The 19,586-nt window shown below is 39.9% G+C and overlaps 2 protein-coding genes across 4 annotated transcripts in view; both read left to right on the top strand.

Moving 5' to 3' along the window:
- The first annotated feature begins 984 nt into the window (after window positions 1-984).
- On the top strand, window positions 985-9,556 carry LOC115808394 (leukocyte elastase inhibitor). Of its 3 annotated transcripts, none has more exons than XM_030769748.1 (8): window positions 985-1,065; window positions 2,321-2,499; window positions 3,444-3,536; window positions 4,252-4,392; window positions 4,644-4,761; window positions 7,775-7,917; window positions 8,352-8,519; window positions 8,769-9,556. In XM_030769748.1, exons 2-8 carry the CDS (start codon window positions 2,332-2,334, stop codon window positions 9,174-9,176), a joined length of 1,239 nt encoding a protein of 412 aa, XP_030625608.1. In that variant the 5' UTR covers window positions 985-1,065; window positions 2,321-2,331; the 3' UTR covers window positions 9,177-9,556. The 3 variants fall into 3 exon arrangements, with proteins under 3 accessions (XP_030625608.1, XP_030625607.1, XP_030625609.1); XM_030769747.1 differs by having other exon boundaries at window positions 999-1,083; XM_030769749.1 differs by having other exon boundaries at window positions 1,015-1,083; window positions 2,386-2,499.
- Window positions 1,000-19,586, top strand: part of LOC115808396 (leukocyte elastase inhibitor) — a 70,831-nt gene continuing 52,244 nt past the window's right edge. The window contains exon 1 of the mRNA XM_030769752.1: window positions 1,000-1,083. The gene's annotated coding sequence lies outside the window, so the exon portion shown is untranslated. The remainder of the gene's footprint in view (window positions 1,084-19,586) is intronic.

Here is a 19,586-nt window from a genome sequence, read left to right as displayed (position 1 = left end):
TAACCATCCGTGGCTTGCATTGTCGAGTCTTGGTTCCCTCCTATATCAGTCTAATGGAATTTTCCATGCCACAACTGCACTGTGCTGGTTCAGCTCAGGTATCATGTCTGGCATCTTGTGCAGATTCTTTGGGACAATGTCCATTGTAAAAGGCACTTTACAAGTAAAACTGAATTGAACGCAGCAAACTGACTGTTCAAGCATTATAGCTAGACTAGCAAACAATGTAATTTTGCAACTGTTAGGAACTGGACAAGGGGATAGGGTTAAGATAATCCCTTGAGGCTGGTGCAAAAAATGGATGTGTGTCTATGGTACTATGAGTGGTGCAGCAAGCGCTGATCTACTCATACATTTTGTAGAGTAATTACATTTAGAGGGTGACTTAATGCCAAACGCGTTGGCTTGGCTCGTTTGCATCTGTAATAGGTATCTTCGTAATAAGCATTTGGCAGCAAGGTTAGAAGTCTAAATGTAGTTATGCTTAATATTCGCCGAAAACATCAACCTAGTAATATGACTCGCGGTTGAAAACGACGCACAAAGTTACTTTATTACGTGGCTCCTTTTCTACAGTTAAAATAAATATATTACTGAACTAAATTGAAATAAAACAGAACAAACAAAGAAGCAAATACATAAACAACAAAAAATAACAGCAAACTTTCCAATAAATGTAATCGTAAGTGAGTCTTCGCCCGTTGGATCTGCATTAGTAGGCCCACAGTTGCGTTTGTGATTCAGATAACTTTTAGATGGTCTCGCAGACCTCTCGGTATCAGGTTTGTAGACGGCTGTGAAAAGCAAGACAAATTTCGAAAAAAATCGAGTAATTCCTAAGGGGTGGAGTAAAACAGCAGCAGTGTCTGTGTGTAGAGTGATAGCCTATATTTAGATCATTCAGAGATGGACATCTCGGACCGCAGAAAACTATAAAATGTCACCTCCGAATTTGAGTTAGTGATCCTCCAACAGTGAAGATGATGCAAACTTAGGCCAATCAGCGCGTTTCTGATACATAAAGCTATTTGCATGATTTGATCGGCATACCCGGGTTCGGATCACGTAGGTACTTCCTGGAAGGTAATCCTCTCACATTACTGCGGTTTAAAAAATCGTATTTATTTTGTCAGTACTAAGAGACACTTGGGAACTTGACAAGTGATTTGATCAACGTTTTAGAGGAGTGTGTGAAAGACTTGTCTTCTCACTTGACACGCAGGTTTGGTTAGGACCAAGACCGAGATATTTAGGCCTAAGCGAATATGACATTTGGTCCAGTGCTTTATGTAAACGAACTGTCAGTCAATAAAAGCTCTTAGTTCATGAAGTAGTGTGAAGCTGAAATGTACACAGTTGAAATGTTACCGATGCGTATATAGTATGCGTGTTCAGTTGTAATACGACTTAATCGGAAGTTTAAGAACAGGAGAAAGCATTCGTTTTCATTTTTAGCTTCCGACCAGAATAGTCAGTGCAGCTGATGGTTAAGTACTATTTATGGAGAAAAGACTTGATAAAGTAAGCGGTTTCGTCATTTGACAATGTGCCCACATCTGTCACAAACTACAGTGGGCATCCTTTGTAACATGGCTCTCTGCTTTCTACACAACGAGAATTATGTCAGGAAACTGATTTTTTTGGTATGTGCATGCTTACAATTTTGTTCTCAGTTTGAACCAATGCTCAACTACACGTAGATAGATACTGTAGTTATAACAGGATATAGCGAACTGATATCCCTCACGGACTCGCGCACATGGTTGACGGGATTTTGCTCGTGATGACATAACTACAGTCGTATATTTGTACAGATGCGTATACCATGTCATTGCAACATCAGTAGGGCGGGTAAAAGGGAGGCGGGGATTAGTCACTGTCGTGGGCGTATAGTGAGTGGAATTCTCTAACATACCCGTGTCTTTCATTCACCATACCGGATTTCTGACAATAAACAGTAAGTCTGGGGATGTTCTTTGTTTGTTGTTTGTTTGCTGCACACATACAATTACTTTAAAGAAGCACAACTTTTCCAATATTTCCTCTACAGCTTTGTGACTTGTCTCTGACATAGAGCACCAAACTGTGAGTGAGGGATGAATATTTCCTGTTCGACAAAATGTTTTAATACAAGTTGAGGAATAAAGTCACAAGCTGGTTGGAGTTTGAAAACAAATTTTAAAATTATGATGAAATGCTCTGTGTTGGTGTGGTTTTCACGGATTATCTTAATTTCTTTGACGCTTCCTGTCAGTGCATAGAATTCAGTCATGAGGAATGTAATAAAGGTGACATTCTGCAATGTTTTTATTCTTCTCAGACTTTAAAAAAATGGCATCTCTGACAGCAGCAAACACCAGTTTCTCCCTCAACCTGTTCAAGAAGATCAGAGAGAACAATAAGACAGGCAATGTGTTCTATTCTCCTCTGAGTATCTCCTCAGCATTGGCCATGGTCTATCTGGGTGCTGAGGGAAACACTGCAGCTCAAATGTCTGAGGTGAGTTTGTCCAGCTTCTCTATACAGTGGCCAATCAGGGGACTTTTTGAACCACAGGCCAAATACATTGTCAGTGAGTTTCAGTGTTTCGAGTATGTGATCTTAAACACAAAACAGTTCTCCCATTGCACAGTGTAAATACCCCGAGAGAGAATACATGCAGTTCATATTAATACATGTGTGACTGTTGCACCATCTGCGACCCAGTGTACATTGTTGTGTGTCTAATCAGACAAGACCAGCAATGTTGCAAAACAAGCCACCACTGAAGTAAAAACAAAGAAAGAAAGAAAGAAAGAAAAAACAAAAAAACAACAAAAAAACTTCTGTAAAGGAACACTATTGTTGGAGTTGCCAAAGACAGGTTGATTCATTGCTGATCACTCCTTTGAGTGCCTGCGATGTGTTTGACATGAGCTTCTCAAATGAAAACACCCTTTCAAAACTATGCATGGATTTAGTCTCGTGTGTCCTTTTACTCATGCATAGCTTTACATTGGGATAGTCACACATCTCAACCAGTAATCTTCTTCATGGCTCTCACTGGGGTTCTGCCAATAGGTCATATCTTTCGTTTACTGTCATACTGAAAAGTTCTTGTTCCACGGGTAACACACACATTTAGAGGAATTAGGGTGTGGTGAGTTGCTATACCTGGTTTATAAAAATTAAAGCGACATACTCATATCGCAGATTCAGAAGGAGCCACTGCCTTACCTTTTCTTTGTGAACTTAATCATAAAAACACTCAACAAACATTTACAAGTATTTACAATGACATTGAGTTAGCTTTGAATTTATTAGAGTACCATCAAATGTTTTCATCAAATGTCTGCTGGTAATTTCCATTAATACTTGTCTGAAACAGCAATGTGTTTTCTCTGGCTGAGGACTAAAATCTACTGATTAGTTCCATGCTTGTTTTTTTTTTTTTTTTTTTTTAGGTCCTGAGCTTTACCAAAGACAAGTCTAAAGCTCCAATGCTCCAGCAAGTGCAGCAAGTACAGAAACTCCAGCTACCTGTGGCTTTGATGAAGGTTGTAAGACATGAATATTGTAATCAACCGCTAACTCAAGGGCTGAAGGGGTTGTTAGTTTGAATGTAACATGGTTTTGGTGGGTGAGCAGGGTTTTTGGTGAAAAGGTGTTGGCTGTTGGTGAGTAAACCCAAAAAACATGATTCAAAAAACCTGAGGCAACTGAGGCAAATTAGGAAACAAAACTCAAAAATTTAAGTGAAATGTAGGTTTCCAGACTTTGCTGTTCACTGAGAATTTTTTACATGTTGCGTTGCCTCAGAGTTTCTGATTTTTGGGGTTTACTGTGTGGAAGGGGAGCTTCAGGCTACACTGTTAAAATTAGTGGAAGAATACTTATTGTGCTATATATATTTGATAGTTTTTACTCGTAACATTTTCTTATTTTCTGCTGCGAATTGGTGTAAAACAACTGTTTTCCTCCTGAGCGTAAGGCTTCCTTTGTATGTGTTGGTGCTGATAAAAGGAACTTTTGGTTTAGTTTGTGGAGCTATAGATTCATCTAAATTATTGAAGAGTTTGTACAAGTCTTTGGTTCTTGTAGTTTAGAAATCACATCTGCTTATTCTCTGTTTTGTTCTTGACAGTGAGCTCATACTCTTATTACATTAAATGGGTCTTGTTCTTTACTTTACTGCTGGGAGGAGAGCACAGTATGTTTGAGTTGAAAATTTTACATCAGATGTTTGATGTAAGTATGTATGTTTGTTGTCAGTCTTTGCACCTGAACAAAGCTGAAGAGGACATTCATGTGGGCTTCAGCAACCTCTTTAGTGAGCTAAACAAAGAGGGAGCACCATATACCCTGAGCCTGGCCAATCGCCTGTATGGAGAGCAGTCCTACCAGTTTGTCAAGGTGAGACCAGGTTGTTTACATGGTTGGGAGAAGGAATGCTCAGCTTGCATTGTATATTCTCAGTTCCAATGGTTCCCACAGGTTAACATGTTCCTGTTTGGCTTTTTCCACTGGTCAAACTAATGCTAATTACTGTAGCACACCTCAGAAGGCGCTCCTTGGAATTTTACTCCTTAGAATTATGCTCTATAAATTCTTTTGTTAATGTTTTTTCTTATCTTATTTTGTTAAAATTGTGGAAATTCTGCTAGAAATTTCTGAATGACACCAAAACACATTACCGGGCTGAACTGGAGGCTGTGGATTTCAAATCAAATGCAGAGGCTGCCCGCAAAAACATAAACGCCTGGGTACAGAAACAAACACAAGGTCAGTTTTCGCTATGGTTTACACTGTGGGAGAGACTCCCTGGTCAGGGCCAGGTGTGACAGAGTCCCCTCTCCACACTCACTGCTCTACTTCCTATACTAAGTTCTTCTTTTTTAAAAAATAAAGTCTAAGTTTCAAAAAGCAGTCAAAGTCTTCAGGAGTCTGATGCAGTGTAAGTTCATTGCATTCAGTAGTGAACAAAATACAACAAACTGAGTCAGGTCCCAAGGAGTGACTGAATCTAATACAGAAAATCATGCACTTATATCTAAAATTTTACCTTCATGCTAAACCTGTGTATCCAATAAGCGCATAACACAATTGTATGGTAACACCCCTTACATCATCCGTTTTTGCATGGTCCAACCCATTCGCTTCCAGAAATTTCCCCAAATTTTCCCAGAATTTCATTATTCCATACATCACTGTTTCCGACTTCCTTTTTTGGCTAAGTAAAAAATGATGATTCAGCCATGTCCTTACTTTGCTTTGGATGCTCAACCATGTCCCCGATCTCACCTCAGATATTTTGCCCCTTAACGCAGGTGTTCGTTATCAAGCAATGGGCTAGTCCATGTAAGGCGGACACTGAAGCAACTACACCCCAGCCATTACTTATGCTTCCCTGTCACTATAACCTAGATTTCACCCTTTTCATATTGCCTTCATGTTTTGCTGAACTTGCATTTTCCCTTTCTGGTATACCAAGGCCCTCCTCCGTTGGCTTCAACTTACAGAGGCCTTCTTCCATTACAGAGGCCTTCTTCCATTTCTCCAACAACACACAAGCTTCAGTGCATGACTTGGATACTCTATTTCATTCTTTATTTTCAACCAGTTCAGTAGCCTGTTAGATCATTAACCAATCATGATTTAGACCTGCTTATAGCGATGCTGTCTATACAGTTTCTGAGGTTCCCTTTATTGCTGCTGTATAGGTTTATATGTCATATTTGCCAAGTACCTGCCAGTACTAATTAATTTGAGAGTCTTAAACTTGTGCTGTATTGGAAAAAAATCTGCTAGCGTAAGACTGACCAATAAATGACAAAGTACGCTGGCTGAATTACTTGTGAACTACAACAGTGTTTTTCTATGAACAGGGTTCATGATTTTATGAAATTAACTAGCAGTGTTCCACAAGGTTCCATACTTGGTCCAGTCCTTTTTACTATGTACATAAATGACACTGGGTTTGGTAAATCAAAGCTATATATACACAGGTGATACTTCTATAGTCTCCTGCTCTCCTACTCTTGACAGTTCTTTATCAACCGTTCAATCGGGATCTAATGTCGTCTAGCAAAACCATTACAGTCATTACAGGAACACATTTGTTGTCTCAGAAAATGTGGAATCTTATCATTGCTAAAGTTTCCCACTGCAAATGTGTCCATCTTCAGTTCTTAAGCATCTGACTTAATCACAACTTAAATTTTACTGACAAGTTATCAAGGACTTTTGAGATGACACAATGTTTCCTCTCATGGTGTGAATACTTTTTTTGCCAGAAGAAAAATGTTACTTGGCAATTTTCTGCCCATTTTAAATTCCCTGATATAATTTCAATTCATGCAACACAGTCTAGTTTGTACTCTTTGGTCAGTCTGTCATGTTATGATTTAAGAACAGATTAAAAAAGGTGGGGGAGTTGTCTTATGTTATAGAGCAGGCATGGCCAAACTTGTTGTGGTTGTGGGCCACATACAGAAAAATATAGAGAGCCAGGGGCCAAACAAATTAAGCTAGGCAGTTTTTAACCAGTTACACTGCACTGTTTTTAGACCAGAAAAACTGTGCCATCAAAAATTTATTTTCTATCAAAATTACTACATGACACTACTGAACAGTTTGACTGTTGACATTACAATAGTTAATTGATGTGCTCACATATTACTATAGGCATCTCTGTATCTTAAATTTAAATTAATAAAATAAAATTCTTTAAAACTCTCATTCAAAAAGCAGTGCAAAATGAAAAGCTGTGTGGAGAAAAAGAATAGGCGAAAGGATCAAGAAAGGGACAAGGCAGTCTCTAACATTCCTCCACAACTCAGTGAATATAGTTCATGGCCCAAGTGTCCCATGTACTTTTGTTAATTTATGGCATGGGAAAAAATGGAAGAGAAATGTATCATATCAGAATTACATTTCGTTGTGTTTATTACTTTTCCAACAGACACAGACAAAAAAGACTTACTGTATGAACAAACAGACCTTACAAATGGCCAGACTTTTGTCCAATTTTCCTTTCCTCTGGTAAAATCCAAATGTCTTCCAAACTTTAGATTTTAGATTTGATGGCGCACTGTAAACCGTGATGAGGTTGTTGGACATGTTGCTCTTGTTTGTACCTCATGTGCAACGCCAACATTACTCTCATAAAAGGTAAAAGCTCAATGCGAGATGCTGTGCACATTTATTAGCAAATGAGAGGCAGTCATTATTATTTTGAAAGTAATATAACGCTAGATCAGTGAGTCTTTTACAGCAGCTTGGTTTATACTGAAGTAGAATTAGCAGCAAAGCTTCAGTCAACCGATTCGTAGCTTTAGTATTGGGCCATTGACTAGTTCATGGTACATTTAGAACGATTCAGGGGTCCGCATATCGATGTAGTCGCATCTTTAATGCTAAAACCTGTGCACTGATGTGGATCGGTGAATCTTACCATCCCCATTAGAGACTATGTCCTAACGGGCCATGTTCCATTTTATTTTTACGCCAGGCCATTTAAAAACGAGCAGTGGGCCGCAGGTGGCCTGGGGGCCGTAGTTTGGCCATGCCTATTATAGTGGCTCTGATTGTATTTGTAGTAATTTTTGTTCTATGAGTTTTCTAGTATGTTTCTTATTTATTTATTTTTTTATTTTTTAAACTTCACCTGCTCTTTGGTTTAGGTCTAATTAGGAAAATGTCTTGACATCAGTAGGACTACCTGCACAGATAAAATCAAAAATGATAGCCCTACTATGTTGCTAACAACTGATTGTAATGGTCAACTTCATCATAGACAGAATCAAGGACCTGTTGGCTGAGGGAGTGGTTGATGAGCTGACAAAACTGGTCTTGGTCAATGCCATCTACTTCAAGGGTTCCTGGGCAAGGAAGTTTGCAGAGAGTTCCACTGTACAAGTTCCTTTCAGACTGAATAAGGTATAAAGTTAAGAAGCTTTGTTTGGGAGTCATCCTGTCAATTATAGACATATTTCACAGAAAGGGACAAGACTTGTTTTCATAAAAAGACATCCCTAAGATCAGATACATTTTTAGTAGCTGAAAATTTGGTCTCCAAGTGAGGCCTAATTAAAATGAAATTTTTAGAGAAACGTTTAGAGAAACAGTTTACTTCAAACCTTTTGAGGTTAATTCACACTGTGTATACTACCATGATTAATGTTTATGTACAACTTTTAACCTATGGCAAGTGCACCTGCAGTGGCATTTACCAGAAGCAATGCCAAAAAGTCTAAATATATTTCAACATGTAAAACTATGTGATGTGATCTTAGGCCTCAGTTCAGTCTTTTATGGTTAGGTGGTCCATATACGACACAACCTAAATATGTTTCTATTTCGTCTGTTTGCAGAATGAGACCAAAAAGGTGAAGATGATGCATCAGAAAGCTAAATTCCCTTTGGCCTACATCCCTTCACTGAACATGCAGATTCTGGAACTTCCTTATAAAGGCAAAGACCTGAGCATGCTCATTATGCTCCCAAACGAACTGACTGACAACACCACTGGCCTTGAGAAGGTAAGATTGTAACATGTAGTCCATGCTGTTTGGCCTTGCTGAATTGTGCAAGTGTAAAAGCTGTTTTTAGGTCATACTTAAGACATCCTATAGTTGACAAGGGTCAGGATGCATTTGGAAGGAGAAGTGTTAAATTTTACCTACAGGCCTGGATTTAAGCAGCAGAAGAATGTAGACTGCTAATGGCACTTTTTTTTACAGTCTGCAAATAGACACTGTGCTGAATCATGCTCTACCTTTGTTTCTAAGCTGGAGCAGGAGCTCACCTATGAGAACTTTGTCGAGTGGACGAGGCCTGATATGATGGACACACTGGAGGTGCAGGTGGGCCTGCCCAGGTTCAAGTTGGAGGAGACATATGACATGAAACGTCTCCTGATCAGCATGGGCATGGTGGATGCCTTTGACCAGGATAAGTGTAACTTCTCAGGAATATCACCCAACGATGATTTGGTGCTGTCCAAGGTGGTGCACAAGTCCTTTGTTGAGGTGAATGAGGAGGGCACAGAGGCTGCTGCCGTAACTGCGGCTGTAATGATGGTACGATGTGCCCTTCCACGTCACAAAAACTTTATTGCAGATCACCCTTTCCTCTTTTTCATCCGACACAACCCCACTCAGAGCATCCTTTTCTGTGGCCGCTACAGTTCTCCTTAATCCTCACCTGCTGCTGTAGCATTCCACTCTCTGCTGACAGACCCAATTAAGATATATCAGTGTATGTTTAAAATGTTTGTTGCTCATGTAAGAAAAGTGCTGATTGACTCTTTAATGACATGGAAATGCTTGTTAGAAGACAGATCAGTTTAGTCACTAAAAGAGTTTAATGCCACATTTAGAGTGCCCTCCATGACTTTATGCTTGAGCCTATATACTGGTTTAATACTCTGTGCTGTTTTCAATAATGTTAGAAACAGAAGTGAAGTACTTTCTCATAACTCTCATAACAGTCTCATAAGAAAAATGAGCAATTTTATGACACACAATTTGCACTTGAACAAATGATTATATAAAAATAAAAGACACTGATCATTAAATGTTTTTGACTGTATGACAACTGTTATACAAATTTCTTGAAATGACTGACAACACACCTGATCTTGAAAAGGTAAGTTAAACAAGCGAGATCAAATCTCTCTTATAAATCTCCCTGAGTTCATCTGATTAACTGTTGTAACTGATCAAAAATAGAGGACTGATTTTTAAGATCTTAAAAATCAACCTTCTATGCCTTTTTAAAGTAAACATATTTCAACACTTAACAAAAACATACCGACACAAATCAAATGCACAAATAAAATTTAAAATAACAATCATACAAGAATTCTGAAATGTTCAAAAGGCCACTGGAAACAAGTGCACAAAATTGTTCCTCTGAAAGGGACTAAGAAAGGGGAAAAAAGGCCCAGGACGCTCTTCCAAGCTGAGGCATATGACTAAAATGTCTTTATTTCATATGTTTATTTAAAAAAGGACAGACTGAAACAAGAAGAGTGTGTGGTCCCCATATTCAGTGTTTTCCTTGCTTTCTATTTGAAATATAACAAGAAAGGCCTCCAGGAATATGTTGTAGCTACACCAGTGACAAAGAAAAAGGGAGCACATAGAAATGCATGTCACCCATAGAGAATACAGAGATACCAAAGCTCTTCTTATCCATTTCCTTCATTATTCTGTCACAATAGAGAGAACACTGTGACATGGAGTTGTCTTCACAAATGTGTCATATGTACTCTTGTATTTTCAATAGTAAACCAATGCAGGGGGCATTAGTTGAAGGAATCAATATTGAGTTGATTATAATTATTAATATTACCAGGAATAACTGTTACTGGAATAGGGCTTAACGGTCCAAGTTGAATTTGGTGATAATTCACATCTGAGGGAAGCAGCTAAATATGTAAATTTCAGTAATGCTTAGTAAGCTTATTAGCAATGGTCAAAGGAAGAAAATCTGATTGTAAAGGCAATACAAACATAATAAGGAAAAAGAAAATGAATAAAACTGTCAGATATACTCATATATATTCTTTATTATTATCAATGTCAATCCAGCAAGTCCAGTGAAGTACCATACAGATCGAGTGAAGAAAGGAAGAGATCTCTACCATGAAGTGCGTCTCTTAGTCAATAGTCTTTACTTTTTGGTAAATTGCTACTATTGCTACTAGTCCTATTGCTACTACTGCTGCTAACTCTTCTACTACTAATAGTACTTGTTCCACAAAATAAAAAGCCCTTGGTGATCAATGGAGGGTCAGCGCAGATGTGGAAAGTCTTGAGAATCACGCTGGATGAAACTATTACCATGGGTGTGTAGTAAAATGGTGCCAAACTGCTCTGGGTGCAAAGGTTGTATCCATTCTATTTATTGAGTAGAAATGTGGGAGCACTTGGAAATGTTGGAAAATTATTCTATATCAAACTTTTCCTCTAGTTCTGTAAAACAGAAGGGGCTTGAGCAATAGTAAGGAAAGAGTGTGTTTACTGGAAGTTGTACTGTAACCATACTGGAGGTCAAATTTAAACAAATATGGTAATGTCATATGAACTAATATTTAATGACAGATTTGTCCAGTAAAAAACTGAGTCTTTAACGGTGAACATACAGTTTTCTGGCCTTCTCTCAAAAAGCCCAATTACTGACAATTAACAATTTAAAAATGTCAGAACCAATAATATCTTATATATGCAAGAAAAGGCTGTTCCCCAAGGTATTCAATCCTACCAAACATGAAGTGCATTCTGCCAAACACCCACGTAGACTCTCCACGTAGCAAATCCTCAACACTCCATCAAGTCCCTAGCCATTATACCTTTACAAAAGGTACTTTGTTGCAGAGATCATGTAATGATTTTGCTATTGTCTAACACATATCCATTAAGTCCACATAGGTGAGATTTAACCAGGCATGTTTAGCTGTACAGATATATCTCATAGACCCTTACCAGGTTTCCCTGTTGTATCTGCTTTTATACATGCTAAAGGATTTTAAGAAGTCTCCTTTTCCGAAAGTTTAAAAGACTCATGACCACCTGAGGAGATGTATCAGACCAGTGCATGAACACAGAAAAGAACATTTCAAAATTTCCTCAAGAAGTCTGCCCAGCATTGGAAATGACCACTTTCAGTTCATATGTAGATGTAAAAAAGATTTACAAGATTCTTTTTACTTAAATGGTATATAGACGGATATATATGCACGAAACATTTTTGGTCTGGTTCTCAAAGGAGCACCTGAAGTTGCTGGTGCTCACCTTTTACACTGCACAAATATCCTACAAGGTGTCGTCATCACTACCCTCCTGACTGCTCTCCTCACTGTCTTCCCTCTGACTTCGGTCTCGCTGGTTGAGCCTGCAATGAGCTGTTTGCGTCCATAGGCCACCAGCTGGCTTTGGGTCAAAAGTCTCTGTTGTCATCTTACGCCGTTTTCACACCTGAAAGTCCGGACCAAGGTCCGAACCAAGGTTTTATTAAATTGTACACATTTACAAGGTTTTATTAAATTGTATACATTTGATCCGGTTAGTTTTGGTTTCACACTGCATTTTGTGAGCGAACTAATGAACTTTGCATGACATACCTACATGGGCTGCGTCTCCCTATACTTGACATTGATTGGTTTGTAGATGGGTGTGCGTCTGACGTCGGCGTGTCGTCAATTCGGCAGGTAGCCTTTCCCATTTGAATGGAGAAAAATGAGTGAACAGATTCATGTTGTTGCATCTATTCTATTATTATTATGGCATTAGTGGTCTGGGTGGGACTGGGTACTGAAGCCTGCCCCCCCTTCCTCGCCGTAACTTTCCATTGGATAGCCTATATGTAATATTTAGCCTATATTTTGATAACCACACAAACTTGTTAGGTGTTGCATGGTGTATAATGCAGCAGGGGTAGGCCCATAGCCTTTAATGTCAATGTCGTACAACTAAATTAAGATGGACTCTTCAAATGAAGCATACAAAAACACATTGAAGACATAATAAAAACACAATAAAAAAAGTCTAAATGAAAGGCTTAATTACATATTTGATGGTTATGCAACTGTCCTTTACTTAGGCTCAGAGTATAGGGTGACCAGATGCAAACAGACCACATGGGGGACAAGTAGTAAGTTTGTGTGGGACAATGTGGGACATGTTACCAACGCTGAGAGATAACGTAAAACTTAGATATAATGTCTATCTAACTGAATAAGAAACATTTGTATTCTGCCTTTCGGCTTGTAAACACCTATACTTTCGATTCTACAGCACACCAGTTAGGTCATAAAAGATACAGGCTACAGCTTTTGCTATATGAAAGATATGATGAGCACAGTGCTGTTTGTCATCCCAAAGGCACACTAATTTTGCAACATAACATGTCTTTATTGATACACATTCAACATGCATTAGCCATTACTGGCCCGTCAAAGGCAACTGTCCTTAAGCAAAGCAACAGACATCATGCAACTCAAGTCTTTCGAGTTATACTCCTAACCAAATCCAACTACAACATAAATAAGGAACAAAATAAAATATTATATAAAATAAAACAATTTCATTGCAAATTTTTATATCAAACCAAAATTTCTATTGGATGAGTAGCATGGTCAGAAGGGATAAAAGATCTTTTTCTTTTCTTTTTGACCATGATGTCGGCTGATAGCTTGATAGCTTTTACCCTCATATCTACAAAGTTTTTTTAAGTTTGGGGGGTTTTTTTTTGAAGTAGAAGAGGAGTTCATCGGGCCCATGTCTGCACAGTTTGATTGACGGCCGTCACAGCCTCTTGATGACCGCCCTCAATGCTCTCTTCTCAGCCACTGGGTGAAAGCCAGGCTTTCAGAAAAACTTGGCTATGTTGCATTTTTTGCTGCTTTTGATGTAGTGCTATTAAATAGAGTAGAAACTGTGCCGCAACAGCATAAGCAGCTCATGTTCCAGGTGGGTAAAAGAGCGCATCCATGTGTTCTAATTTCTGACAAGTAAAAACCAAACGACCAACAAAAATGTAGGACATTATCTCAATACACAAGATGCAAGACAAAGGGTCAAAATGCCGTGCAGTACAACACAAAGCGGGACACCTGGTCACCCTATCAAAGTACCACAAAAGTTTATAGTTTCAAGTTTCAAGTTTGTTTAGAGCCCAATATCACTGTTTACAGTCTCAAAGGGCTTTACAGGCCACAACAGTCAAAATCAAAACAGGAAGGCACCCCCTGACTTAATCCTCATGGCGGGAAAGAAAAAATTCCCCAAAAACCCAAAAGGGAAATGGGAAAATAGGAGAAATCTTGAGAAAGACCACAGAGAGAGGAGACCCCTTCTTGGCCAGACAGGTGTGCAATAGGTGCCGACCCAGCGGGCGGTTACAATTGCAAGTAAATTAGAGCATGAACAAAGGGGATGGCGATGCTGACAGGAGGCTGACAGGAGGATGAAAGATAATAGCACCAGGATGGATCGGTCCAGAGGGCAGGAGGTACAGAAGTTTTGTTGTTGTTGTTTTTGTTGTTGTTCCTTGCTAGTTTGTTTGGAATATTTCTCCTCTGTACGAAGACGCACCCCTGTTTTTAAACCATCCAGTCAGAATCTGAGGTTGAGTCCTGTCCAGTCAGTTTTCTGTGCATGCATGGCATGAAGTGAAAGTAACCAACAGCACTGTGTGCAACTGCAGCACGAAATTTGCTTTGGGGAAGGGGGTTACCTTTATGTTGGAGAAGCAAGTCACAGAAGGATTGCAGAAGTTGTACTTCTTTATCCTGTTGATAGTGCACATACTGAAGATGGCTTGCAAAAGAACACTTGAGTTTTCTAACGGACAGCAGAGTGGAGAGGCTACTCCTGTGTGCCGGGAACATCCAATTATTCCAATGCCGAGTCCGAAAGAAAACTGGTGTCCATGTTAAATTAATTTTTTAAGAAGAAGTCTGAACAGCAGTATATGTTCATGGAGAATGTTATTCGGTGGTTGGAGAGGATGGAGTCAGACATCAGAGAGCTCAAAGAGGCGCAAGAGGAGTCTGCCCCAAAAAAGAAAATGAGCGCGAAATGACTTTGCTTTGGTAAGTTTATCTCTGTAGCCTGCTGGTTTTTGACTGCCACACATCCTTATATGTTCGCATTTCTTTATCTACTTTATCCCATAATGTGGTTGAATTTAACTCTTGTACTAATTTTGCTTTTACAGGAAGCTATGCAGAGAATGCATAACGCTGAAAACAACATGCACAGATATGGTCCACAGACAAGGTAAGCCAGCCTGTTTTGTTGGTATATCATTGTGATTGTTTGATAACAGGGCGGCATGGTGGAGCAGTGGGTAGCACTGTCGCCTCACAGCAAAAAGGTCTCGGGTTTGATTCCCGGCCGGGCGGCCAGGGTCCTTTCCGTGTGGAGTTTGCATGTTCTCCCCGTGTCTGTATGGGTTTCCTCCCACAGTCTAAAGACATGCAAGTTGAATTGGAGATGCTAAATTGCCCCTAGGTACGAATTTGTGTTTGTCTGTGCGTCTGCCCTGCGATGGACTGGTGACCTGTTCAGGGTGTTTCCCTGCCTTTTGCCCTATGAGCGCTGGGATAGGCTCCAGCACCCCCCGCGACCCTAATCAGGATAAGCGGCTTAGATAATGAGTGAGTGAGTGTTTGATAACAGTACCTGGAATTCAAAATGAACCATTAATCAATCTTCCTTTCTTCTCCACTTTTTTTCTTTCTCTAGCATCCTGCAAGACCTGTTGAGACTATTCAAAACAGTTACAGGGTGAACCAAGAAGAGAATCTAGAGAAGAAAGAGGAGGGCAGGATCACCACTCACACAAGGCAAAGGAAGAGAAGAGTAAGTAAAACATAATTTCTCTGGTAATGCCTAGACATTTTCTCCATTTGCTGTTTCCAGTGGTGTAATTCCTGTTTTCCCTGTGTTCTACAGCTGCGCAAAGCTACAGCTAGTGTTCTTTAAACTGAGGAAGAGGCTGCCATATGGAAGACCGCAACAGTAGATATGATTTCCGAAGAGGAGGACACCATCTTGGATGGAAGGCCAGTGTGTGTCCTCCGGCCCGCAGCACAGAGTTGTCTGCACTGTGTGGGGTGCTACAGAATAGACTGGATGAAGACCAAAAAAAAATACAAAAATATGTTGTGAATCACCATGCACGATACGGATAGATTCACAATGGAGACCGCAGAAGCTGGGCTGTTCTTGGGAATGCTCAACATTTAGTGTTTCCTTTACGTTTCCAAAGAGCATTTATATTATAATCTATGATATTTGTCAGGAGCCCTCGGTCGTTAGTTCTTGTTCTTGTGTATGTTTCTGTTGTTTCGTTGTGTGGGTGTATGTGTCTTGCTGCCTAGTTTGTTGGTTTGTTGTGTGGGTGTGTGTCTCCCTACAGATGTGCGGCGGCGGGATTTTCTCCATGAAGGCACGTGGGATTCCGTCGATTTTCCTGTAGGCTGAGAGTGAGGAACAAACTGAGAGAGATAGATTTGTTGTATTCTGAGTGATTAGTTGTGTTATACTGTATTTGTTAAGTGTTCCTCTTTCGTCTACAAAAGAAACCGGTTGTTGTTTGTGTGAGTTGTTGTGAGTGTTGTATTTGTTTCTGTTGAAATTGTATGTAAGAGTGTTTGTAGTTGTATGTGCGTGGTTAACATCTGGGGGGTATTTCAGGAAGCGGGTTTAACAAACTCCGAGTTTAATTCTGAACTCTGAGTTGATTAACCCTGAGATGGGTTTTCGGTTCCAGAAAAGCTGATCTGAGTTGGTTCGATCAACTCTGAGTATTTTAACTCCGAGTTAAGCGTGTGCATGACAATTATAAAAAGCCATCATCAGTGGAGCTCCGATACTACGATTCACCATGGCAACCGGCGAAAACAAAAGTCGTTTTACTTCAGCCCGTGGCAGTTAGAAATTCTGATATGTAGTTATGGTGAGTATGAGCACAACTTGGGTCGGCACGGTGAGGCAGCGGGTAGCGCTGTCGCCTCACAACAAAAAGGTGTTTGGTTCGGTTCCCACCTGCATCGGCAAAGGCGAGATAATCGGCGTGGGAGAGAATTGCTGCCCTAGTCAATGCGTAGGTTTGAATGCAGAAGTCTATTCATTTAACATGTAAGCATACTTTCTTTTAATATTACAGGTGGAAGTGGTGGAATGTAAGTGAATAAAATTCTATTTTCCTTTAGGAGCAATCCCATGGGCACAAAGCGCACTTGGCAGCCGCTGAAAATGAAATATAAAAACATAGTTCAAACAGGTAAGACACATTTTGCTTAGGCCTATAGGCTCATGATTGTACCTCATTTTGGTTTTAATCATATTTGACATATTAAACAAAGTAAATGTCATTCAGTGGCTATTTCAACTTGGAGTAGCTTTAACCCCCAACAGAATGCTGTTTTAAGACACACAAATGTCCTCTCACCCAATATCCTGCTTAGCAGATTAACATTTGGGCTGTAAATACTCCCAGAGATTTTGCCAATTAAAGTAGTTTAAAGTATACTGAATCAGAAAGCTCTTCATCACAGGATGATGATGAAGACACGTTGTCTGCTGTCTCAGAGGGATTCAGAAAGGCCTACTGTGGTTTACATTAATATTATGTATGGTAGCTACTGATATTTCTCTCCCTATTAAAATGTTTTTACATTCTTGTGTGGAATTTTGAGTTTAAAATGCAGATTGAAGGGATGACACGTTCTTATCCTTTTTAACAGAGCATGACTGGGCATCACCAGGAGGAGAGACCATCAACCTCCACAGCACAGACTGACACAGTGAGATGTTCAATAAATGCCAGGTTAATTCTGCATGTAGATCTGTAGAATTTAATGTCATCCTTATGTTTTCTCAGTTATGAATTAAGGAGGAAAATGGCTAAAAATGACTGAGAAATGATGCACTTGCAGTGGCAGATTAAATGGCCTATCTTGAAATTCAATTACTGGAACACCAGTTAGAGGTGGGTGCGTGGTCACAGGTGAATTGTTAATTGTTGGAACAATCTAAATATAGTAATTGTTGCATTTGTAGGGAATAAAGAAGACCAAATAAAATGTGACTGATTTTTCTTTATTTGACTGCTGGGGGTGGTGGTATCTTAATCTGTGAAATGTTTTTGGCAAATTCTCTCGGATGGCTCCTCCATCCAGGACATCTGCAGGGTGGATGGGACTGTCTTCCTCAGGATCGTTCATTTGTGCGGCAGGGTACTGCTCTCCTCTAATTGTGGCAATATTATTATGGAGAACAACACATGGCAAAATAATGTCACACACCATCTCTGGGGTTACCCTGAGTTTACGCAGACACTGGAGCCGGGCTTTGAGCATGCCTATTGTCATCTCAACCCAGGCTCTAGTCCTGCAGTGGGCCACACTGGAACGTTGTTGGGGGCCCAGCTCAGGGTCAGGGTAAGGGCTCAACAGAGAGGGCTGGCATGGGTACTCTCTGTCACCAAGCAGGTGGCCATCAAACTCTCCTGTAATTATACAGTGGATACATTTTAAGGGTGTTAAAAGGGGGAGACAAGGGAATGATATTTGTGCAAAGCTTTACTTACCATGTGCAAATCCGTTGCTCAGGGTACACTAATGATACATTCGTATATCATGCACAGAGCTGGGCCACTGGCTTCAACATTTGTGATAAAGTGCACTGCATCACATATGATCTTGACAGTGCAGAGAATGAGATACATTAGTTGCAGTATATTGTGATGTATAGTCTTTGTTATTGTAAGACAATAGTCAGTGTACCTGCACATTAATGCTGTGGAAAGACTTCCTATTCACATAGTCAACTTCATTAACTGAAGGAGCAGTGATCGGGATCTGTGTGCCATCGATGCAGCCCATGACACTGGGAAACGCTGCAACATAAAAACTAACGACTGATCCTAGTCTGAGGTCGCAGCAGAATGTCATGAACAGGATATAATTTAAAATATCGTTACCTTTAACTGAATGATTCTACATCAGTCGCCTGCAATCCTGTGTAATTCCTCTTTGATGGTCCTTAGAGGTCTGACACTAGGAAAATGTGCAGTAGCCGTTTAAGTTCAAGGGACGCTTTTTACGGCTCTACAAACAGTTGCTTTCCCGATATACTCGGCGTCGCCAGTGTGATAAAGGAAACTCCCGTCGGCAGAAATAAAAATGAAGAGCAAAGAACTTACTCCGATCTGAGAGCATGAAGTCCACGGTGTGTAATATGTAGGCCGTTGTTCGGATAAATGATAGATTGTGATGAAAAACGGTAACGCTCGATTACGTAGTCATCAGGGAATGATAATACATCTAATCGGGGTCTCAAAAACTTCTCCCGACATAAGGCTATGCGAATTAATTTGGTTTCAACACCGATCGGGTTAGCGACGAAAGGAGACGCCATGTTTTACAGATGCTTCAGGTTCAGTCGGAGGGAGGAGCTAGGGAGAAACTCAGGATTTGTTGAAGAAAACCTGCCAGCGAGCAGGTTAGGTTCACAGAGTCAGTTACTGCGGTAACTGAGCCAGAGTTTGAGTTACCTCGCTTTCTGAAACGGAAAACCCAGAGTTTCCCTCATCTCAGGGTTAACAAACTCAGAGTTTTCACTAAACCCGCTTCTTGAAATACCCCCCTGTTCTGTTTCTGCCCTGGGAGCCGTAGGGGTGAGCTGCCATTTTTTTCGTTGCTTTATCGTTTTCTCCTGTTTTTTTGGTTAGATAGGGAGCCAGCGTAGTGCTTGTCTTTATTTTGTCTTTTCTTTTCTGGTAGAATGGATAGATTTTTCCAAAATAGTTTGTTTTCGTTTTGTTAATTATTTTGGCCTTGGCAAACCCCGACGCTATTCTCCCCTTCCTTTTTTCTTTTTTTTTTTGGGGGGGGGGGGGTATTTTGGTGTAAATAAAATTGTAAATATCTTTTGGTAATTTAACTCACTTGGTCTCCATCACTTTTGTGTTGTGTCCCAGTACCCCTAGAGCTAGGATGTAACATATTAAAGTATATTCTGTTCTAATGTATTCTATTCTGTTATATTACATGTTGTACGTTGTTTATATTTATATGTTTATATATATTT

Source organism: Chanos chanos, chromosome 3, assembly GCF_902362185.1.
Source record: "Chanos chanos chromosome 3, fChaCha1.1, whole genome shotgun sequence".
In the NCBI taxonomy this organism is placed as follows: Eukaryota; Metazoa; Chordata; class Actinopteri; order Gonorynchiformes; family Chanidae; genus Chanos; species Chanos chanos.
Note: the sequence above shows the minus strand (reverse complement) of the source record. Positions and strands in the feature narration are given on the sequence as shown.

Excerpts from the sequence above, each read along its gene's own strand:
- LOC115808394 (XM_030769748.1), top strand. The coding sequence starts at position 2,332 with ATGGCATCTCTGACAGCAGCAAACACCAGTTTCTCCCTCAACCTGTTC. Across the intron at positions 2,500-3,443 it reads CTGCAGCTCAAATGTCTGAG|GTCCTGAGCTTTACCAAAGA; the intron begins GTGAGTTTGTCC and ends TTTTTTTTTTAG. Across the intron at positions 4,762-7,774 it reads GGTACAGAAACAAACACAAG|ACAGAATCAAGGACCTGTTG; the intron begins GTCAGTTTTCGC and ends ACTTCATCATAG.